Below are 25,168 nucleotides of genomic sequence, written 5' to 3'. Positions count from 1 at the left end.
TGGCACCCAACATCACAATAAGATGATATTTTAAGCTCCTTATGTAGCCGAATCTGCGCTGGTTTGAATGGGCCGCCTCCAGTTTCCCCTTTGTTTTGCTGCCTCCAGCTAGTGCTGTGACATCGGCTGACCCTAGTTAGCTGTGGTTGGCCTGGCCGTGCGTCACTCAGAACACAACAGGCCAATCAGAAGAGAGGCTCATGAATATTAATTAGACAGGCCAAAATCAACCTGTTCTCAGCAGAGCTCCTGAGAGAGGAGCTGTACAAATATATTGAGATGGTTTTTGGTACTTATACCGCAAATATATATTCTTAAGGACATCAAAACCTAAAATAAAACTCCAGAAAGGTGTACAATATGTGACCTTTAATCTCAATCTCTCACTCATATAACTTGATTAAAAATGACGTTTTGGAATTACCAACAGAAGCGTGGGATGAGATGTGTAAGAATTTAACTACTCACAAGAGCATATGGACAAAACCTGACGAATGTTATTACAAATGACTTTACATTTAATGTAAAGGTAGTAAAAAGTTATAGTTTTTTAGTGATTACTTTTCTACCTGCAAAGCTAGTACTGTAGCTTTGCAGGTTGGTTTCTTCAAGCGTCTTAGAGACGTTGATCCGGTTCTTCAGTTTTTTCTGTTTCTTCATGTAATCCCAGACGGACTGGATGATGGTGAGATCAGATCTCTGTATGGAGCACTGGCTGCTGTCAGACTCCTTGTGCATACAAAAATCTCATTGGATTATTAAAATTAATGGCAAAAGGAATGTTTGGAAATGTAAACTGATATTTCCTACTGACACAACAGAGCTAAAGATAGAAATAACTGGCTATAGTTGTTGCGACACACCAGAAGGGTTTGGATCCATTTGCAGTTTATTAAGAATAGTCAGACAATACAGGGTCAAATACCGGCAAGGCAGAACAGTAGAGACAAGGCAGAGGCAGAATCGTGAACCAGGCGAGAGATCGGGGCAGGCGGCTAGTAAACAGAGTCCAGGTGAAACAATCCAAGTCGGGGCAGGCAGATAACAATCAGAGAATCAGGAAACAGTCCAAGATCAAAGCACAGAAAACAAACACGGGTATAACGCTCGGAAATGACAGCCGGGGCAAATCAAGACTTCGCAAGGAGTTCGTGAAATGGTGTGGCTTATATGTGTGTGTGTAAATGAGATGCAGGTGTGATTGTGTAATCAGTCCCAGGTAAGAGGGATGATGGGAAATGGAGTCCGAATGGAAGATCGCTAATACTCTGGGGACAGTTCCCTCTGGTGGTGCGGAGGAGGCGGTACGGGAGCCTCCTCTGTAACAATAGTAGCTTATAACCATTTTTTTGTTGATGGAAATACTACTGGCCTGAGACTTTTGCATATTGAAGAAGTATATTGAAGAAGGAACCAAACCATTTCTACATACCTGACAATCAAAACAACCACTTAGCAATGCACTAAAAACCTCTCCTTAGCAACACCTTAGCAACCACACAGCCTTGGGAACCACTCATAGCAACAACCTAGCATCACGGCAGTGAGTTTTGCACAGCCAAACGCCTCAAATCTTCTTCAGAACGTGTTCAAATTTAGTTTGCATTTTCAATGGCATGTCTACAATGTGAAATACTATTTAAATAAATGTAATTATAATAATTAGTTGAATAAACATGCAACAGCATTTCCAACATCTGTAAGGTTTGTGCAGTATTAGATCCTGCTCGAAACACTGGCAGCTGCTGGGGTGTTGGTCTTCGTCTGACTGAGTGCTTTTGTGGATTAAACTGCTGGTTTTGCACCCCCATGAGGTCCATGTTGATCACAAAGTGCCTCAATTCCCCATTAAACATTTATGCAATACAATGAGGCCTTTTGAGAGGACCAGTCTATCAGCACAAGACCTCCCTGAAGCACATGCCAGAGGGCTTCACCATCATTCATGACAGGCACAATATGGACATTCTGTGAGTATTTTCAATGTTACGTTTAATGATAGCGTCACAAAAGAAGATGAAGTTCAAAAGTCATGGAACCTGTTGACATCCAACACACTTACTGTGATGAGGTCACATGAGTCAAAAAATCTAGTAATAACCCAGCTGCTGTGATGTCTGTTAATCAAAGAATAAATGAAAAAAGAGGAAATCAATAACTTTTGTAGCATTAAGGATTCATCTCATTTTAATTTAGAATTTAGTTTTTAAGAACTTTATTCAATTTCTGTATATTTAATTTTCTACTTGCTGAAGGGCACATGTAACTAAATATGTCATTTATTATAATAGGCTTATGTGAAGATTGTTTTAAGCTCACTTAAATTAGAAGTTAATTTTTAAAGTCTAATAAATGTTAAAATGTTGTTTCTACATTAATTTGAAGATGTGAAATTATTGAAATAAAAAAATGATATTTAAAAACTTTAATGGTAGGTGGGATTAAACGTGATTAAGTAATGATGCTGAAAATTCAGCTTTGCATTACAGGAATAAAATACGTTTTAATATATATTCAAATAGAAAAGAGTCATTGTATATATCTCAAATAATTTAAAATAATAAAATACTTTATTTTATTAAAGCTTTAGTGAACTTAAGACTTTCAAAAACAATAAAATCTCCCTGAAGAATACTAGTGCTCATTATGTGTCTGTGAGGATACAGTCACAGTGCTCAGTGTGTTCTAAACACAGGATAGCCAGACAGAAAAGAGCATAGCTGCCAGTCCACATCTCTGGCTAGAAGCACCACTGCACTCTGACAGCATCTCTGCAGGGTTGCTGGGGCATTTTTGGGGTAGTTTGCAGCAGTTTGCTCCTCCACTCTCCACTCACAACACCAAATAAAGACGACGATATGCTCAGGCTCCCAGAGGAGTCTGTCAGTGTATTAATGATTTACCAGCAGGCGCTAATCGCTGCTAACAGGAACATGGAATAAAACACACGCAGACCTGACGTGAGCACTGCACTATCAACATACAAGCTTTTGTGACATATAAGGCAAATGTAAAATGAAAACTTTTCTTTTTATTATTTTTAATTTTTTTATCCTTCCAAGACAATCCCAGGCATCTGATGAACATTTGTGACTTTCTGCAGAGGCAGCGCTGTGACCCCAATCAGGCCAGGCGACCCCGAGCTTCCCCCAGCCTCTCTCTCATGAGCACAACCTCGAAAATATTCAGTCCCACCCGCCAATAACCCAACTCATACCATACAAATAGCTTAAAAAAATAAGAATTTAAGGAAGAAGAGAACTGAATTGAATTCATATAAATACCATTTGTGTGTGTGTGTGTCTCTTTTGCTCACTAAGGTTGCATTTATTTGATCAAAATACAGTAAGAAGAGTAATACTGTAAAAACCTATTACAATTTAACATTTTCTATTTGAATATGTATTAAAAATTGAATTAATTCCTGCGATGCAAAGCTGTATTTTCAGCATCATTACTCCAGTCTTCAGTGTCACATGATCCTTCAGAAATCACTCTAATATGATGATCTGCTGCTCAAGAAACATTTTAAATATTATTATAGTTGTAACTGTGGAAACTGATAGTTTTTCAGGATTTGTTTAATTAATTCTTGATCATTTTTAGCAACAACAACGTTTTTTAATGTCGCGTTTGTTCAATTTAATAATTCCAAGCTGTATTAAATAATAATAAATCGTACTGACCCCAAATTTTGAATGGTAGCATACTATATATGTCCAGGAATATTAAATGATAATAAAAAAATTATTTATATAGGTGTCTGTAAAACTTATTTCATGATGGAATAACATTCATTTCTCAGAATGATCATTGCTGACACTAAATAATAACACTACTCATAATTACTTGATTTCATTTATAATAATTGCATTCAATATTAGCTAGTTTTACGATCACTGAAATGCAATTCAGTAAATTCCTCTTTTCTGTAATTCCACTTTAATTTCCTGTGGAATGTGTGGCAAATTAATTTCAACCATTTATAATTATAAAGATGATCACATTAGGAAATATATATATGCATACTTACCAGCACAAATTATTTTCTTTTAAGGTTTAAGTTGGTCACTAACAGCAAAGCGACATTTCAGCACATCACAGGTTAAAATTACTACAGAGGACGTGTCAAGGTGACTTTGTAAAAGCAATTTACTCGGCATTTAATACAAGGAAGGTCCCCCAGGAGCAACATGGGATTACGTCTCTTGCACAACAGTGGCTGGGGATCCGAGTAATTCCCCATGAATTGCCCCTTCAGGGGATTGAATTTTCAGATAACTGGCCCTGATCTTTTACACCTAAGCAACTTCCAAAGACTACAGTAGATGTGATTTAGCCCTGGTTTGACCTCTCTGACATTACACAGAGTGTGACAATTGCTTTATTGCTTCCATAAAGTGTCACGTTTTTGTTGTTTTAAAAGCAGTCAGTATTTTAGCAATTCTGTTTAGTGCCACAAAAAGCACAGAAAATTAGCTTTAATTTTCAGTGTGCTGTTTCTGTTTGACAGCTTTTGTCGTCTGGCACTTCCAATAAAGAGTTTAAAATGGTTCATTTCTGATTTGCTGTCACTGTAAGTCTATATATAGTTTGCATAAACTATACAGAAGTTTGGGATTGATTTTTAATATTTTTGAAAGAAGTCTCTTAACCAGCGTTCACCAAGACTGCATTTATTTTATCAAATATAGAGTAAAAGCAATAATATTGTTAAGTATTATAACAATTTAAAATAACTGTTTTCTATTTTAATGTATTGTAATATATAGACTTCAGTCTTGAGTGTCACATGATCCTTCAGAAATCATTCTAATTGGCAGATTTTGTGCTAAAGACACATTTTTCATTATTATTGTAATCATCATTATTATCAATATTGAAAAAAGTTGTGATCCTTAATACTTTTGTAGAAACCATGATACATTTTTCACAATTCTCTGATTAATTGAAAGTTCAAAAGAACAGCATTTATTTGAAATATGAATATTTTGTAACATTATAAATGGATTTGCTGTCACTTTAGATTAGTTTAATGCATCCTTGCTGAACACATGATGAACTTCTTTCAAAGTAAAAAAAAAATCTTACTGACCCCAAACTTTTGAACTACTGTGTACAAAAATGTGGTGCAAAGACATACAGCTTTTTAAATCCTGTAAAAGCCTCCCACCTTATAGGTTCTGCTTTCAAGTGGAAGTTCAGGGCATCAACCAGGTCTTGCTCCAGCAGTGGTGGCTTGTCTCCTCTCCGCTGGATATCTACGTGTGCAGAGTTACACAAGGCGTGCACACCAGTGTCTGTTCTACTGGAGATCATCACTGACACCTCATTCACCGGCTTTAGTTTCCGCACAGCACTCTACACATAAAAAAACAAACAGCATGAATCAAGTTGTTGTAAAACCTGATGATCATCTTAAACAGCACGATTTGAGAACATTCCAAAAGACACCTTGTGTGACTGAATGCAAGCAGAAAATCTGACCTCTTGTACAAAGGAGTTCACATGCTCGATGTCACAATTTTGCAAAATTGCATTCATTTTTCTCATTCATTTTGAAACATAATGCTTTTACTGTTTTAGATTTCTTAAAGGAATAGTTCACCCAAAATGAAAATTCGCTGGAAATTTACTCACCCTCGGCCATCCAAGATGAGTTGGTTCTTCACGGGAACAGATTTGGAGAAATTTAGTATTACATCACTTGCTCACCAATGGATCTTTGCACTGGAGGAAGTGTTATTATGGACTGGCATTTTGACCAGAAGCGATGGTTTAAAGTTAAAACACCTCAATGATGGATTTGTTTCTTACAAACACACAGCTTCTCACTTCACAATATGTTTTTGATGTACAGGAGTGTTGTGGATTATTGTGATGTTTTTATCAGCTGTTTGAACTCTCATTCTGACGGCACCCTTTCACTGCAGAGCATCCACTGGTGAGCAAGTGATATACTGCTAAGTTCCTCTAATGATGATGAAACAAACTCATTTACATCTTGGAAGACCTGACGATGAGTACGTTTTAATTTCTGGATGAACTATTCCTTTACCAAAAATAGGTCACTAGATTCTTATCAAATGTGTTCTGATGTTGATTAGATCTAACAAAGTCTTTTTATTTATTTACTAACATAGAGAGTGCAGTAAACAGGCAGATGAGGTGAATAAACAAGAGACATGTGTTCAATAACAGGCCGTTCACTCCTCGCACATACTGATAATATTGCACATTCAGGCCCAGTCACGTTCTTTCTCTCTTCTGGCTGTATTTGTTCTGAGCTCATGTGAAGCAAAGAGCTGTCACAAAGGTACACACATAGACAGACGTTAATTTGGTAATCTTTAAATTCTGTGTTGTTTTGAGTTTGTGTTTGTGTTTGTGTATGTTTTCAGTTGCTGTCGGGAGTGGCATGACAGGACAAGCAAACTAAGAATATCAAGGTGCAGCAATGCATCAAACTACACCTCAAAGTTCTTATCACATTAATGACAAATTCTTGGAAAGTGATACTAATAATAAGTCCTTTATACAAACAGACAAGAGCCGTTTAAGCCCTGTCACACTTTTGTTGAAAGGTTATAGGTGTCAACTGGTTGAGTGAGTTTCTTGTGAGGGTGGAGTACAGTAAATACCAGAGGAAGGGGTTATGACAGATGCTTTAGGCCTGTTTAGGGATCTTGTTATCTCACTTCATTATATTCATAGGCTCTAGAAACAAATATAGGGTATTTAGAAGTTTATCACTGTTGAGTAAAATTCTTTAACTCAAATGTCATTTTGGAATGTTGATTTTTTATTTGACTAAAACACGATATGCTATGATATATGATATGTGTTGATTGCAGTTTGCATAATTATAACACTAACAATGTGTGGGAATTTAAAAAAAAATAAAAATCTGAGATACTTAAAGAGACTGTTAGTGGAGTTTTGTATAATATATAGTTATATATAAGCTTTGAGGAACCAAATACAATCTGACTTTGAGCAGTCGTTTTAACCCTATAAAGCCTATAGTATCATACTTGAATTTCCAAGGCCTCTAAATAATCAACTTTGCTATAACAAAATTTTTTTAATAAAAGCCTGATGTATGAATATATGATACAAAACACAAAATGCATTTTTTACATATGACTGTATTATTATTATTTAGTGCTGTCAAACGATTAAGATTGATTAATCGCATCCAAAATAAAAGTGTTTGTTTACATATTATATGTATGTGTGCTGTGTATATTTATTATGTATATATAAATACACATGCATGTATATATTTCAGAAAAATGTTATGTTTATATATTAAATACATTTATTTATAATATAACTTGTATGAATATAAATACATGTAAATATTTGAAAAATATATACTGTATCTGTGTGTATTTATATAGACATATTAAATATACACTGAACACACACATATTATGCAAACAAAAACTTTTTTGTATGCGATTAATCGCGATTAATCGTTAGACAGCACTATTATTATTATACATATACATAAACTGTTTTGTAAAAAAAAAAAAAAAAACTTTTATTTCATATGCCAGGCTTTACTGGGTTAACTAAACTTGCTTGGCAAAACTTCTACGGAGACCATTCAAGCCACCGAAAGAGCAACTACCTGTCTTGCCAGCAGAGAAGCACCACACAAAGGGATTTTACCGCGGTATATTTATATGCCATTTCCAAAAGAAATGCAAGTTAACGAGCAGACATATTGCGCTGAAGAGGATGGCAGATGTTTTGAGGGAAGCACCAGAGTCTGAGGATTTGATGCAGATGAGTGAAATAGAGAACTGGAGCAACAAACACGTGCAGTGGTTTGATTTCAGTGTCAAAAAAACACATTTTCTTACCGAAACCACCTAATAATTGCATCAGTCATATCGGAAAAAATTATTTGAGACAATTTTTGAAAGATACAGCAATTGTTTTGAATTGTCAGGCAGAGACTGACCTCTAGATGATTCTCAACCCCCTCTACAGCTTGATCTGCTGCTGTTTTCATCACGCCACTGAGGAGAAAATGACAAGCAGACAGTTACCGTATGTATGTGGCGTTATAACGGCTCAGTAGAAGGAAGCGTGAGTGCGGTTGTCATGGAGACAGACCTATATTTGGTCCCTGCATATTGGAAAAAGATTAAATAACGGGCGGCGGATTTTTGCATGTTTCCTGATATATTCGGTTAATGTTTGTCAGTGCGAGTCGTTAACAGGATTGGAAAAGCAGTGGCGGATGTATCCTACGTCAATAAATAAATATTCATCATATGTTGTTGTATATGCCTAATAACGCCGTACAATACCAGTCATGTTCAACAACCATGTGAGAGTGCCTGAAACGAAAACCCAGCCGCTGGCCGCTGTCTCACATGTAGAAGCCAAAGCGATGCCTGTTTTAAAAATAGCCGTTGAAATGTGGAAATTGTCTAAAACAGGCATAATTTCAGTTTTTAGAGCTTTTTAATTTACCAAGAATATTAATATGTATAGTATGTTTAGCTTGATTTGAAAACAATCATTTGCTATGTGTTGGAAATTTAAAGGCGGTATCGCAGGACGACAAAAACTACCGCCTCCACAGGGAGAGGCGTGACGTAGGGATGACGCAATGATGATTGACGGAGGCGGACGAAACTCAAAGCTCTTGTAGTGTACAGTTAAACCATTTTATAGAGATGTTGATACTAAATGTTAGTTTTGCCAAATGTAGAAGCAGACTATTGTTGATTTATTTTTACAACGGTATTTCTAGTAGAATATTTTAAAATTGATATGGAAGAAAACAACCTTGGACAAAAAGTTCTGAAAAGAATGCTTATTTTAGTAGAAAAGGGTTACGATCATTTTAATTATGGGTTAATATTAATTAAATAACTTAATGCAATACATGCAATACACGTTATTCAATATAAAAATAAAGTTATGCACACACACACACACACACATATATATATATATATATATATATATAAACACACACACACACACACTGTTTAATATTAATATTTTAGGAGAATAAACCCATCAAACCTAGCAATAAACCTAGCAATGTACTTCTACAGACATCATGATTAATAAGTCAACATTTAATAAAATTGTATGTATTAAAATTAAATTAAAACGAACTATTGAATCTGCTAGCATTAGTTAATGCACTATGAACTAAAATGAAGATTGCTAAATGCTGTACTTGAGTAAAAGATATTTTACAATGAAAATTACTCTATTACAAGTTACAAGTCACCAATTCCAAAGCAACTTGAGTAAAAGTCTTAGAGTATCTGATTTTAATATTACTTTGGCTAAGTAGCCTACTAATTATGGACTCAGAGATGCACTAATCAAAGAGAATGCCAGTGAAAAACAAGAAAGAGTTGATTTGTGAGGAGAGCAATCACATTTATTTTCTGACACTGAACAAGTCAAAACTGCAAAAAAAAATAAAATAAGGCCTTCTTGCACTGAATGTGCTGGTTTCGGCGTCATTGTCGGCTGCAGACATGTCCTTATATCTTGTATATAAAACACCTGTGATTCACAACTACTTGCTAAGGAACTAAAGTTGCCTTGTTGACAAGTTTGGGTGAGTAAGAGCAAAACGCACAAGATATAGTACTTTCAGTAAAAAAGTACAGATACTTATTCAAAAATGTAGTGAAGTAGAGAGTAAACGTTGCTAATATCTTTGACACTCAGTAAAACTACAGAGTATCCAAAAAGATAGGCTACTCAAGTACAGTAGCTAATTACATTTACCCAAATACTTTACACCTCCATCTTATTGTTTGTTCCTAGCTAATGCATAAACTAATGTACGTGCTGATGATTTCCTGCTGATTACAGAACCGGCTTTTTTAACAAAATGCGCATGACAATCGCATTTGATTAATCGTGCAGCCCTAAACTAATGCATTAACAAATAAGACCTTGCAAAGTGTTAAACGAAATAAAAAATAATTGAAATAAACATAAGCTGGTGGATCAAACACACAGACACCAAATATTCCAAATGTACACACAGGTTTATTACAGTAAAATTGTGGGATGCATTTTGAAAGACGCTCCCTTATTTTCTTCTACCGCATATTTGATGACGGTCCCTTAGCTCGCACAGCGCTGAAACGGATCCACACAGATCTGTAGCAGTGTGTCACAGTGTCACTGTTTTACCGGGGAAAGGGATACACTCGCGTTTCACATTTAGGCGCATTACAGCCACCGGCAATGCTATGCTACATTTTTAACTGAAAGACGGAATAACTGCAAAAATGACGGTGGATTTTGAGGAATGTATTAAAGATTCACCCCGATTCAGGTAAGAACACACTCATGTTCCACAGCTGTGTGTTTAAACAACACACACATATAACAGATCACAACCTCTGATGTGATGTGTTTATGGTCAGTTCAGGGTTAATTGTGAAATACACAATATTTTTGTTTGAGGCTCTGGTTTAAATTTAAAACACGATGAGTCTAAAATCAGGTCGGGCTTTTTTTTTTGTCTGTTTAATTTATTACAATATTGTCTACATAGTGAGCTGGCTACATAGACAGCATTTTGGGGCATCACAGGCGCCCAAAAATGCCGTCTCGCTCGGCGTCTTTCTAGGTTATGAGAACATTCGCCGTGTTCTTGAGGGACCAGTTGAATGAATGAATGAATGAATGAGGGCTTTTTAAGGACGCGGATCCTTAGCCGCAATAGCTCAGTGTCGCTGGTTTGTTGTATAATTGTGTTCCAGACGTTGGTGGATCCTGTGCTGAATCAATGCGACTAATTTGGTCCCTTCTAATGCAACAGCATCACACATGAAACCGAATGCAGTGATAATGTTCTGATGAATCCATGAAGGGGGGCGTCGCTGTGCTACACGCCAAGTATCATGATTAATAATGCAGAGACACTCGGTATTTACATGATTCACGAATATACACGGTCACCTGTTACAATAACATTAATTATCACAGTAATTGTAATTAGTCTTGCGTGTATGATGGATGTGCACATTAATAAGCTACAGAAAAATGAAATGGAGTCGTCGATACTAAAGCTTTTACCTTGTGTTCTGAGATCAGAGTACAGTCATTTAGTAGTCATTATTATTAATCATAATAGCCATCAACAGAGTCACTTTTTTTCAGGGCGTCTGTTTCGTTTACAATAAATAAACAAGCTAAGTATTGTTAGCAGATGTTTATTTTAGTTATCAAGTGTCACAGAGAAAAAGAACAGACTTAAAACGGTGATTCTCAACCAGGAGACTGTATGGGGCCTCTGCTAACTTCCAAAGGGGACCTCGGGATGACTTAAAATGATTTAAAGCCCCAAACAAAAATATTTCTTGATTTAATTCATGCTTTCAACAATATTTTTTTTTTCTTTGAAGTATAAGGATTCTCACTGTCTAGGAAAAACATTGAGGTAGTCTAATGTGAAACGTGTGATGATTTCTAGACCTGGAAAAGTCATGTGTAAAAAAAAAAAAATCTAATTACATGAACTAAAAAATGGTGTAAAAACAATTTTTCACTCAGAAATTGCAAGTAAATTTTACTAACTATTGCTAAAAATATATATAAAGGTAACACATTGCATTAAAAATACAGAAAAACTATTTTCTTTTTAAAATGGACTCAATCTTTGATCTATTTACAACTTTAAAAAAAAAAATCATATACATTTTTCTAGTTATTAGGTACAAATTATGAGTGAAAAGTCATGGGCCTTTGAATATTGTTGTGGGCAACAGAGTCACTTGGAGTCAAAAAGGTGGCAAACCACTGACTTCAAGGAATAGTTCACTCAAAAATGAAAATTCTGCCTTTATTGATTAAGTAAAATTTACTTATATAGCACATTTAAACACTGCAATGCTGACCAAAGTGCTAAACAAAGTGAATTACAACACAATATAATGTAAAATGCATGACAGGCATTTAAAAATATTCATTAACATAATATAAAAACATGAACATATAAAAATATTAAGTTGAAAAAGCCAAAGAATAAAGTTCTGAGTGATTTGAAAACAGCAAGTAAAGACGCCTACAAACCCTCATGTTGTTTCAACCCTGTTTTCTTCTACTTTCTCTATTCATTCTGTAGAACCCAAAATGAGAAACTCTGAAGAATGTTCTAGTCGCTCTTCCATATAATTGCAGGGAATAGGAACTAAATTGCTTAAAATCACATAAACATATGATTAAAATGGTTCATGCAACTCAATTGTAAAAGTACTCCGGATTATACAATAACTCTGTGTGATGAACAGACTGAAATTTAATAATTTGTTATTCAAATTTTATTTAAGCATTCATGAGAATAAAATAGCAATGTTTGTGTGTTTTCTGTTGACCCAATAAAAAAATAAAAAAACTCATCTGAGTGATTCATTTACCAATTGGACTGATGTGGTTCTTTAATTTTAACTCACTGATTGAATCATCCAGTTGAATCAATAAATAAAAAATTTTTAGTCAATTCATCTTATAGCTTCAAAAGACTTTTGAAGTCATATTTGAGGGTCTTGGTTTCAGTAGTTCAGTCAGCACATATGCAGCTTTCAGCGCAGGCAGATTCACTTCAGATGAATTCTAATGAAGTGAGTCACAGCTCTTGCCGGTCGTGTGGGCCTGATCCGTCATCATATATGATTGTTCAGTAGGACACTGGAGATAATGGACTTGTTCTCCATCTATTCAGTTCATCCGTTATCTATTATGTCAGACATTGAGGTGTCATGAACGTCATTCTACAGCAATGGTATTCAGTACTCCATCATGCACATAGACCTTTATCCAGCAAACTGTCAGTGCTTTGCCCTTCTGTGCCTCTGAGGCATCAAGGACTTTTGAAGGGCAAGGGAGAGAGTCTCTGCAAGGGGTTGATGTTCTGGGCAGACATCCAGTATTCCTAGCTTCACTGATGCTTAGGGACTAACACACTCTAGGGACTATACATGTAGAGCCAGAGAGCAGATTGGAGTGAAAAATGACTGTTTATCTCCATGACCCTACATGGGACAAGTGGTTTGGAGAATGGATGGATAAATTTATCAAGTCACCTTTATTTATACAGCGCTTTATACAATGCAGATTGTGTTAAAGCAGCTTTACAGTGCTAAACAGGACATAAACATAATGAGCCTCATTTATGAAACGAACGTACGAAAATTGGGCGTACGGTCGTTTCAACGCAAAACTTGGAATTGATCAATATGGACATGAGTGGTGGCTACGATCAAATCTCACGTCTGGTCTCAGCTCATGTACTTGCGCGCATCTGGTGGAGAATTCGAGAATGACAGCATTTTGTTCATTTTTCTTTTCCTGACCGTCAAACAAAGCTCATTAGTCGATCGTTAACCAGTACGATTAGAATGTCTTTTTTTTTTTTTTAGTACAGGGCTTTAGCTTTATATGGCTATAATATAATTTTTTTAATAATATTTATATAATATTTAGGCTATAATATAATTAACAGATTAACAAAAGGAAAAAAAAACACTGTGCATCAAGAAAGCACGTGATGATGATTTCCTGCTGAGTACAGAACCGGCTTTACTAACAAAATGCGCATGACAATCGCATTCGATTAATCGTGCAGCCTTAGTCTCTACTTTTTCCAGAGTATGAGCCCGTCCCAGTGCCCTTGCTTGTGGTCTTTGCACTTGACCACTTGTCTACTTGCATGATGTATTTCAGGATTACTCAATGTGACACACTTGTAGTATTTACAGTATTTAAAGAGCTTCATAAATTTTTTTATATAAACTTCTGCAATTCTGTTTAGTAGCTCCTATGTAACAGACAACAAAATTAAGTAATTGTGGAGCTTTTAATTAAGTAATTAAAACATTTAAAGTGCACACACTTATCTCTGCACTAATAAAATATGCAACACTACGTTTCTACTACCAAATTATATGCACTATCTAATTAATTTAAATGAAACTGGAAAGCTTTCCTGCAACATCTTGTGAATTCCTGAGTTACTGTTGCTACGTCTGACAAGCCCTGGCGCTCTCATGCCACACATCAGGTTCTCACGCAGTGAAAAATACATCACGGGCAAAGAAGACACTGACAACACACTGACAGACAAGACGGAACAGGTTACTTTTGGTATGAAACAAGTATCAGCTTTTAAATTTGGTCATTTAAAAAAAAAATTCAAACCAAATTCAAACCATTCAAATACCATTTTGTGGCTCTTTAATGCGTGTCAGATCACTGTAGCGCCTCAGTTCAAGCAGCATGTGAACCGATCATCTTTTCCTCTTTACTAGTTATAGCACAAAATAAACATGAATGAACATCAAGACACACCATTTTCAAGTTCAAGTCTGCCGACGTTAATCTACTCTCCTGTCTGGTTTGTTAGTCGGAAAAAAAGGGCAGATTCGCTGTTATGATTGGTTAGATTGCCTGTCAATCAAACTCCTGGCAAAGGGTCAATTAGGTGCATGAAGTGTCCAACATTCCACGCTTTGTTTTTTTTTTTCTTCGGTTATTTAAGTGCATCATCCGAGTATTTAAAGTCCACTTTTTTTCTTTCTGGAATTTTCAGTGTGAATGCACTGATCACACTATTTATACTACAAAATGACATAAAATAGCGCATAAGTACATGTAAGATTTGGGATGCACCTATATAGTTAGGATTTATTGTGCATCAAGGTCACTGAGCTTAGACATTTAGCAGTCCCAGGACTGTCTTGTGCATTTACTTCCTGTCGCATGCCACAAGTTTAGGTATTGGAACTGGCCCTTGTGCACTATTCAGTCTGTGGTAAAGTCACGTAAACGGCATGCCAGCTCCAGACCTGGTGGGGGCAGCAGAGAGGCTATTGTTTTAAGAGCTGAATAAAGTTAGCAAAACATACTAACATGCAATCATTTTACTCATCGTTTACTCTGATTATTATACACAAAATAAGTTCTAAAATGTAAAATAACTTGAACTAAACTGAATTTAGTAGCAAAATTAAACATGCAATGTGATGAGGATATGTGACAATATAGCATGCTACTGTTTGAAAAGATTATGATTGGTTAATAAGAACTTTTTTCACATACTGTTTAAAAAATTGCAGGCAGTATGCAATGTATACTTAATATGCAGTACGCTAGTATTCTATTCTGAACATGGCACCTTTAAAGACAGCATTTCTGCTTTTGGTGGCAATCACTCATAAGATTTAGTTTTAGCTTTGCCTCTTACAATAAAGTTACTCATTTGTCTAAATTAAGTATTAGACATTTCCTATAGACTATCAAAGGAATTTCTGTCTAGTTTCCTCTAAAAATCACGATTTGCAGTTATAAAGTTACTGGAGCATCTACAGAAACGGTCAACTCCTGGAGGAATACTCAGTTTCACACAAAACATGATCCTCCACTGAGTCACTCCAGCCAAATAACGAACAGAATAGAACTGGCAGTGTGTATGTGGACATGCTGATGGACAGCCGGGCTGCTGTTGTATAACACTGCGAAACTGGGACGTGGAGACTGAGAGTAGGAGGCAGGAACCAAAATGATCTCATTCATTCAAGCAGGCTGTCAGCTTTAGGAAAGGTGGAGGTGTAGACATAGTTTCTACATGCTTCAACCTGCAGGCAGGATCAGGACAAGTCAGAGCGGAGTATTAAGGGGAATCAGGTGTGGCTGCAGTACATACTGCACAAAGGAGATTATTGCATAAAGTACAATCGGCTGATTGAAATACAGGCATCTAGGTGGGACAGTGTTGCGTCTGAATTCCTATTCTTTTATAGCATTCCTTCAATTAAATGAAAAACCCCTGTCTAGACCGTTGATGAAGTATGTTCTTCAAGCATGCAGGTGTGTAAGATAAATTGTGTATTTATAATAAACTGTGTATTTCTAGGGCTGCCACCCTAATGTTCGACTAAATGTTAGTCGACAAGAAGAGGCTTAGTTGATCAGAATTGTATTAGTCGGTTAGTTGCAGAAAAAAAAAAGAACTGACTATGTCCGTGATGGACAGATTGTTAACGGAAATGTCTACTTTTAAATGAACCAATTCAAATCAAAAACAAAAATTCTCTCATTATGTAATCCATAATAAAGGTGCATTTCTCTCTAAAGGCGATGCGCTGTACTGCAGAGATGGCGCGTCAGCGTCGTCAACTTCATCTTTGCAGCCCACACTGACTCAGAAAACACAGTAGTATTTGTAAGTAATATAATATAAATGTGTGTTTAGTCAACTAATGGCGTGAATAAGAGACTAGTTAACTAGAAAAATCTTGAGTTGGGGGCAGCCCTATGTATTTCAGTGTTTTACCTTCCATGATTCCCTGAATCGGATCGGATCGTGATGTGCCTAAATATTCCCACCCCAACTGTTGAAGAGTGGCCCTCTATTGTGAGGTCTGCTTTTGTGTATGTGTTTTCAAGAAAGCTTTGTCAGTGAATGTAAGTGCAACAGCATGTGGCAAACAGTTTTGCACCACAGGCTGCCTTTTCACAAACTCAAAAGTGAAGTCATTCGCACACCTGTCACAATACCCTTCATTCAGTCTTACCCCATGACCGCCAGCGGCCTCTTCTTTGACAATGTTGTAGAACAGGCATGTGACGACTCCTGTCACAGCTGCCTTTCACAGAAATGTGCACGTTTACACACAGTGTCCCACAAAGTTCAAGGTTTCACTCTGATGCTTGTGGCTGGTTTACAATAAGCCTCATTACTTCCTCTGTGGATTAAAACAGAGCCGTCAAACAACAAAATCAGGATTGTCTCAGAGGGTGAATTGAGTAAACCGTTCTGACAAACTTAATTCATGCTGTTGTTACACCTGACAGCACACTCAGCACTGTGTCAAAACAAGCTCAGAAGATTCCAAACAAGTCATGGCCTTTTAGACAGACTCTCAAATGCTTTCACTGAGTGGCACAACAGTATATTTTCTGTATGGTCACTATAGTTAGAGGAAACGACCACTTTTCTCTGGGATCCTACAGTGAGGGAAACAGACAGTTATGGGGTCGTGACCCTGGAACACAGCATGTGTTTCTAATGGATGGGTTTTCTTAATCGGCTGAGTGGAATGCGTGAGAAGAATGTATGGGTTAAGATGACAAGGAACCAGAGAACATGATACGAGTGTGACAAAAATATTTGTCCTTTAGCACGTCACCTGATCTTTGCTGCTCCTAAGTTCACTCTGTAGTGGTTGAATAGATGGAAAAATAAGAAATGCTGTATATAAATCATGGCAACTCTCTCATTGTTTGTAAATTGTAATCTATTTGACATGAATATTAATTATTTAATAAATATTCAAAAATATTTTGGGGGGGGAAGTCACACCACAACCTCGACTATAGACTAACCCTACGTTTTCATAAAATGTCAAATCATTTGATGAGACCTATTGACCTTGATACAATTTTTTAGAAAAAATAAAATAAAATTACCACAGTAGCACGCGTGCAATTCTGCATGTGTGTTAGGGCTGTCAAAAAAAATTCGAATTTCGCCAGTTAGTCTAAATCTATTGTATTTCTTTGGACAGGCCATGATCTCCATTCCAGACTCAACACACCTGCTTTCATAATCATACAACCTCATTCTGTCACAAATGTCAGCAGGATGTAATCTGCTCTCTCCAGCATCAGCTTTTGTGAACAGTCATTATTATTACTTCCTCTGCTTCCTTATGTGTAAACCCCAGTATGAGCCGATATCATTGGCAGTGACTGGCCGCCATGGCAACAGGCTTTTTGGCTTGTAGGTGGTTACCTGCCTTTTTCTGCGTGTGTTTCACAGGAATGGCCTGCTATTCAAAATCACACGCTGACGAACAGTCAATATCCATAGAAGACAAATGAAACATTTGCTTACCATATCCCAGCGACTTGATTTCGCACACATCGATTTCTTGATTTGATTTATTAAATCCCATAACTCTATTCCATTATATTATACAGCTACATTACGCACTGCATGAAAGGAAATATTCAAAATGGCACAATAGGGACACTTTAACTAAACTTAGATTTATTTGACAAGCCAACATTCAGGTTTCCACAGACAGTCAGTACCCAAGCGTTCACCATAAATCAGATCCAAGATGAAGAAAGGCTTGTAGTAAAGTTCAAACTCAAAGAACTGTTTTTCTTGTAAATGCTGTTCCACCGTGGCTTCAAGCACATGCTGGGAATACCAGGACGTCCTGTTTCATGTCAAAACCATGCCAGTGCCCCTGAAGAACTTCAAAGCAGCACATCAAATTGAGATGTCACTCTGGTCTGCTGTGTGAAATATTTGGAAGTTAGCAAAAGGAATATGTGTTTATGGAATTTTGTCAGGCTTTGTAATAATGATTGGTATAATAATCTAGAATTCTTGCAACATGTTTTATTACTTGGACACACAACCTGTCTAGCACATTTTCTTCATCTAGTTTGTGTTGAGGTCTCCACATGCAGTTTATTGGTCATTGATCTCCACAATCAGGCTAGTGTCCATTGACATAATGCCTGCCCCATTCAGAATAAACCTATTGGGCAATGTGTACTTCATTCCAATGGATTACCCATTTCTTGGACTGTCTACGTGCTGTGTTGTCTACGTACACATTTTGAAGATTAGTGAAGCATGCAGACAGAGTAATGCACTTATTCATTGTGCCACGTTTGGATTGGTTTATCTCTTTAGACTCTAAAGAGATAAACCAATCCAAACGTTTAAAGTTTAGAGGTATCGCTGTCTGTTGATCTGTTGATGTCAGGCTTTAGTTCAAGCTCAGTTAGTGCTTAAAGGGATGGTTCTAAGAAAAACAAATTAGGCCAGAATTTATTCATCCTCGTGTCATTCCAGAACTGTATGAATTTCTTTGTTTCTGTGGAACACATAGATATTTTGCTGAATGTCCCAGTCAATACAATGGAAGTTAATGGGCTCCAGTGACATTTTGGACCCCATTGATTTTCATTATGTGCACAAAAACTAAGCAAAAGAGTAGCGCAGAAGTTCAACAGAAGAAATAACAGAAACCAGAATGGTCAGATCCTGAAGGCAGTGACTTCTATTATCAAGATGAAGCCTGTGAAGCAATCTCCTGTATCTTCTCAATCTATTGACACAATGAAGGTGTACATTGTCGCTACTCTGGCAGGAGACTCCTTATCCGGTCCTACACAATGCTGAAGGCATGTTCCCTTAGGCGCACATCATGAGTCTAGTGATTCATGACAGTGATATCTGTTGAAAAACCCTGTTAATCTTGGTTGCACACCCATATCTTTACTATAAAGGGCTCATTGTTGCTCATATTGAAGGGTCTGAACTGCAAGCCATGTTTATCTGCTTAGAGTGATTAATAAAATTAGAATTTGTGAGATTTGATAAAGTCATTGACTATATGCCGGTTGTACTTTGAAAGAGGTGGTTTAATAAAACGAAGAAAAATGTGAAATTGTCATAATTGGCGTTGAGTGCTGGAGCCGTGATGTCAAAAACCCAGAAGATTAATTCACAATGGATTCCCTCAAGATTTTTCTATGGGTTTTTATATTGGGATTTTTCAATATATGAGTAAAAGGAGGACCTTGATGATACTTGAATTTTGCTCTACAGCATAAATACACACCCACACTGAAAATGCTAATTTTGAAGCAGTTTTAACAAAAAGTGACAAAAACGTATGTTTGTAATAAGTAAGAAAGCAAGCTTGTTGTGTTCAATATACGTTGCACAACAAAACGTCCAAGAAATGTTTACCACAGATCTTATTTTACTCATAGATTTGTACTTTGAAAGAGGTGGTTTAATAAAACGAAGAAAAATGTGAAATTGTCATAATTGGCGTTGAGTGCTGGAGCCGTGATGTCAAAAACCCAGAAGATTAATTCACAATGGATTCCCTCAAGATTTTTCTATGGGTTTTTATATTGGGATTTTTCAATATATGAGTAAAAGGAGGACCTTGATGATACTTGAATTTTGCTCTACAGCATAAATACACACCCACACTGAAAATGCTAATTTTGAAGCAGTTTTAACAAAAAGTGACAAAAACGTATGTTTGTAATAAGTAAGAAAGCAAGCTTGTTGTGTTCAGTATACGTTGCACAACAAAACGTCCAATAAATGTTTACCACAGATCTTATTTTACTCATAGATTTGAAAAAAACCCATATGAAAATCTCGAGGGAACCCATGACGAATTGGTCATCCAAGTTTTGACTTCATGTCTGCAGTCTCTCGATTGTTGTTCACTTTGAGCAGGTCATGGACTTTATTAAAGGAATGAAATTCCTTCTTGCCATATGGATTCTTGAAACTGTGAGGTTGCATTATGGGTTGAGGTCATAACTGAGTGCAAAGGTCTTGTATTGATGATGTGTTTGTCAGGGTGTCACTGGGTTTCACATTTCTTCTAGATTCTGTCCCAATGACTACCTCAGCTCTTCAGGTTCTTCACCTCCACACTTTGGTGACATATCGCGACATAGACCATCAGCCAACTTCAGTGCATGCGTGACAAAATCTTAAAATTAGGCTGTGTTTTACTCACCCCAGAGCCATCCTAGGTGTATATGACTTTCTTCTTTCAGACGAATCCAGTCGGAGTTATATTAAAAAGTGTCTTTGATCTTTCAAGCTGTTTAATGCCACTCAGCGGGTGTTGCATGCATCAGTCCAAAAGAAGTTAAATAAAAAGCTCCCATCCATTAAAAAAAAGCATATCACACGGCTCAATCGATGCGTTTTTGTAAGAAAAATATCCATATTCAAAACGTAATAATCACTTTAATCTAGCTTGCGCTCACTGTTGTAAACGGAAGCAGCTCCAGGCAGATGACGTATGGGGTCGGCTTTGCGCAAGCTAGATTAAAGTGATTATTACGTTTTGAATATAGATATTTTTCTTACAAAAACGCATCGATTCACTACAGGAGTCCTTTGTTCACCCCCCGGAGCCGTGTAAGATGCTTTTTTTTAATAATGAATGGGCGCTTTTTATTTAACTTCTTTTGGACTGATGCATGCAACACCCGCTGAGTGCCATGAAACAGCTTGAAAGATCAAACATAATTTTTAATATAACTCCAACTGGATTCGTCTGAAAGAAGAAAGTCATATACACCTAGGATGGCTCTGGGGTGAGTAAAACACAGCCTAATTTTCATTTTTGGAATTAGAGCCTAGCACAGGGGCTGCTTATGGCTTTGTGCATTTCTAAATGTATTCTAAGTTATATAAAAGCAGCTCTGTTGTGGCTGCTTATTTCCCACCAACCAATGACAAAACTACACATAATAACGTTGCTTAATGGGTTATCTGTCCCACGAAGAGAACCCTGGAAGTACTAGTTTTTGAGTGTCCTATTTGTGGACAGGAGGAATCTGGATGCCTGCTTTGTATACATTTTTAAGATGGGTTCTGGTGATACTGCATTGCAGTTTGTGTCTGTGTTTTCCTCATGCTTTTTGCAGCTATTGCTAGTTGTTTCTTACTTGACTTTTACTTCTGCTCTGTTTCATTTAGACTTCTGACAGATTCATTTCTGGGTCACTGGATTGTGTCCCCCTTGAGCAGTTTATGAAAACATGTTTGTGTATACAACCTCTGATCACTTCCCATCAAGCCCTCTGTTTATCTGGGGCTCTTTGCTCCATACGAGTGTCTCCAGACGGTCCATGACATCACTGTCCATGATCTTTTTAAAACATTATAGTTATGGCATCACTACCTCTTTTGCTCATACTTGAGGTTAACTTCAGGTTTAACGAACATCTAAACTATGGAGGGGACTATGGAAGTCAATGGGTACCATCAACTGTTTGGTTATCCACATTCATTTTTGTGTGAACTATCCCTTTAATTACTAAAATTGAAATAAAAATTTATTAAAACAAAATTAAAATATTTACAGTATTTAAATATACTAAAGTTGAAAAAAAAATTAAGGCTAACTAGAAATATTTAAAAGAAACAAAACCTAATAAAAATAACAAAAGCATGTCAAAAAAAAAAAAAAGACTAAAATAAAAATGAAAAAAGCTTATTCTTAAAATATGAATAAAATACTATAATAATAATATATAATAAATAATACTAAAATAACACGGTGACCTGACCTCTGCAGCAAGGTGTCATTTTTTTAAGCAAAACTCCATTATTTACTGTAAAATGAATACGGCGTTATACAGAAAAGAAGCCATATGAAAAATGACTTCACACTTTCAGGGCTTCAAACCCAAACAACTGGTTCTGCTTGTCATGTCGTTCCCAATGCAGTTCTTTAGCATTCTACAACTGTGTTGCACATGAAAACATGTGCTGCTGTTTAACGCAAACCCATACTGTCTGCAGCTCGTACATGATATGTTGTTTTTGGCCACAAATGAATCACTGAAACATAGGAGAAACGAGTGACATGGGCAATGTAGACGCGTCTCAGGCAATTGTGTGACTTTTCATCCCTCCGAAATGTTATGTTTGAGCACTTTAAAATAAGTGTATCTCAATATCTCAAGCAGATGTAGCACTGAGCAATCCTTCAGTCTGTTGTCTACATATTTGTTGTATAGATGTCACAGTTTATTTTGTGCTTATGCAGCAGAAGAGCTAAGAATGGTGGGGTCATTTTTAGATGTTTTGAAAAGTGGACCAGAAGATTCCACGGCTATGATGCAAGTGTGATTCGTAATGTTTTTCACCAGTGATCTGTTTCATCATCTTCAAATAACAGCGGCTCCATTTTTAATAATATCTGCAAGCGATGATGGTTGGTTATGGTTACTGACCCACACGTGTGTTTAAGCATCATTTGTGTTCTCAGCGACGCTGCATGCAGTGATTAACATGCTCTCTGTTAGACTTCTATTAATGATCCAAAAGTTTCCTTCGGCTATTGGCTGCCAAAGCTGTTTTTGTGTTTAAAACGGTGGTGATTTATAGTTTCTCTCTCAGTACTCGGTCAATTCCATGTCAAATCAATCAAACTTTAGAAACTTTGTTAACAAAAATTTTTGATTTTGTTAATATTTTGTTTTCTGTAGAAAGCTAAAATATTGTAATGGAAGAATATTTACTTAGTAATGCACCGTTTTGTAGAGGGGGGCCAAAATGACAATTTTCACTTTGAGATTTGTAGCCAAATTACAGGAGGGGGAAAATAACTTGAAAAAGATGGCAGCATCATTATTTTATTTTTTAGGTCTATTAGTAAAAACCTGTTGACTTTAGCAATCCCTGCTGCATAATATGCCAATCGTAACAGTTCAAAAATGGGAAAATAATCTATTTTTTGGGCTTTTCACACTTGAAATAGTAAATCCTGGGTTATCTTGCTTCATTTTTCACAGTGCTCGCAATTTACCCAGGGTTAACAATTAATTCTGTGTATTCATAAGCTGATGTTTCATACTGTAACCCCAGGATAATGTTCTTATTTGCATATTTGCTCTAGCATTGCACTTCCTCGTATTATTGCAGACCGTATTATCATGTTTTTCCAGAATGGACTCTCGGTGGACTATATAGGTATTTTTTCTGTCACAATTTGAAATTTTTCACTTAAAATGCTGAAACAACTGTTTCTACAATGCACTGTGTTTCCGTGACCCTCCAAAGCATGTGAATATGGAAAAGCTATTAACACTGTAGTGAAATATATTAACACAAAGTTTCAAGCATCACTTGCTGATCAATAAATTCCATAATCATTTTTTGTAAATGTTCAATCTCATATTGGTGCTTAATTTTACCCCTCATTAGGATGAGGCACACGATTTTCTTACAGTTGCTAAGCATCTAGGCGTTCTAGCATTCTAACGCCACATGGTTTCAATCTGTACATGTTTTGCACTGCAATCCAGGGGTTAACACTGCGGAAGCGCTGCTAAAAACCGGTGCTAACCCCGTATCTAAATTACAAGTGTGAAACGCATCTTTACCCGGGGTTAAAAACAGGGTTTAGAATGTCGATAACTCAGGGGTTAAGCACAGTGTGAAAAGCCCTTTGGTTTTTTGTTTTTCAAAGTGTGCATGCCTGTAACTCAAGAAGTATTTCCATTGAATCATTTTCCCATTTGAAAAACTGGGAAAGGGCATCTCGTGCGGTCAAAGCTCATCATCACTGCGCTCTTGAACAAGGCCTTAACCAGAATGTTTCTGGAGGATTGTCCTTGTACTGAGTGTGTACTGTAAGTTGCTTTGGATAAATGTATTACAGTGCTTACAGATTGTATATTTAGTTTGTCATACGGAAATGGAATATTGAATGTAATCCATTTTGAATTTCAGTGTCAGTAGTGTCAGATTATAACAGCCTTTGAAATAGCTAACAGTGCGCACATTGGAATTTATTTCTATGTAATCAGGCTACATAACGCCACAGATGACTTACACAGGTCTTGCAAGAACGTTAAACACAGTATGAACCTCCACTGTGGGAATTTCACAAGACCAAAAGGATGTAAAGCTGCGCAATAGTCGCACATTTTCCAGAGCTTCCAGGGCTGTCAGTTTGAGTCCGCGTGGTTTAAGAGCAGGTCCTGGCGGAGCCGACGGTGGAAAATCAGAACAGCTGAAACGTTGTCGCTCTTCTAATGGATGGTCTCGCTCTCGCTGGTGGGAAGGAAGTATACGCTCAATATACTGCATGCTTGGTGTGCTCTGGAGCCCCAGTTGCAGAACCAGCTCATGTGTCCTTAGAGACACTGGACTGAACCCGGTAACAGCGGACGACACGGCTCGATTATATATTGACCTTTGAAGGAAGAGCGAGAGAATAAGTGAGTGTATTTGTTGAGGGAAGGAATGAGAAACTAAAGTTGGAATTTTGCAGTAAATCTTCTGAAGTATTTAAACACTTTTATAGCATTTGATATTTTTCCCCGAAGTCTACTTAATGGCAGTTAAGGTTTCTTGTACCAAAAACAGTCGTAATTTAGTTTTGGGTCAATCACATGACACTTTTAATTCATAATTTTTTTTTACAAATTCAGTTCACACTAGTGTTTTCACGGTACTTACGTTTCAGTAGTTGGTACCAATACCAGTATATATACTTATAATACTTATATATATATATATATATATATACTGTGTATATATATAAGCTCGATACCATAGAGCCCCCCCCCGCATAACAAATCC

The 25,168-nt window shown here is 36.7% G+C and overlaps 2 protein-coding genes and 1 long non-coding RNA gene across 7 annotated transcripts in view; 2 read left to right on the top strand and 1 right to left on the bottom strand.

Moving 5' to 3' along the window:
* The window catches only part of pusl1 (pseudouridine synthase like 1), a 22,843-nt gene extending 14,466 nt beyond the window's left edge, over positions 1–8,377 (bottom strand). For all 3 annotated transcript variants that reach the window (XM_016566582.1, XM_016566581.1, XM_016566580.1), the window contains exons 1-3: positions 8,128–8,377; positions 7,973–8,030; positions 5,174–5,361 (exon numbers count right to left, since the gene is read on the bottom strand). In XM_016566582.1, coding sequence (XP_016422068.1) covers positions 5,174–5,361; positions 7,973–8,030; positions 8,128–8,186 — 305 coding nt within the window. In that variant the 5' untranslated portion in view covers positions 8,187–8,377. The remainder of the gene's footprint in view (positions 1–5,173; positions 5,362–7,972; positions 8,031–8,127) is intronic.
* Positions 8,378–10,129: 1,752 nt separating this feature from the next.
* The window catches only part of LOC107751006 (arf-GAP with coiled-coil, ANK repeat and PH domain-containing protein 3-like), an 83,003-nt gene continuing 67,964 nt past the window's right edge, over positions 10,130–25,168 (top strand). For all 3 annotated transcript variants that reach the window (XM_016566578.1, XM_016566577.1, XM_016566579.1), the window contains exon 1: positions 10,130–10,336. In XM_016566578.1, the coding sequence (XP_016422064.1) occupies positions 10,290–10,336 (47 nt within the window). In that variant the 5' untranslated portion in view covers positions 10,130–10,289. The remainder of the gene's footprint in view (positions 10,337–25,168) is intronic.
* Positions 14,016–25,168, top strand: part of LOC107751007 (uncharacterized) — a 14,297-nt gene continuing 3,144 nt past the window's right edge. The window contains exons 1-2 of the long non-coding RNA XR_001641201.1: positions 14,016–14,138; positions 14,686–14,693. This is a non-coding gene — a long non-coding RNA (uncharacterized LOC107751007). The remainder of the gene's footprint in view (positions 14,139–14,685; positions 14,694–25,168) is intronic.

This window comes from Sinocyclocheilus rhinocerous, unplaced genomic scaffold, assembly GCF_001515625.1.
Source record: "Sinocyclocheilus rhinocerous isolate Xijiao unplaced genomic scaffold, SAMN03320098_v1.1 scaffold2647, whole genome shotgun sequence".
NCBI classification, from domain to species: Eukaryota; Metazoa; Chordata; class Actinopteri; order Cypriniformes; family Cyprinidae; genus Sinocyclocheilus; species Sinocyclocheilus rhinocerous.
This window is presented reverse-complemented; position numbering and strand designations above follow the sequence as displayed.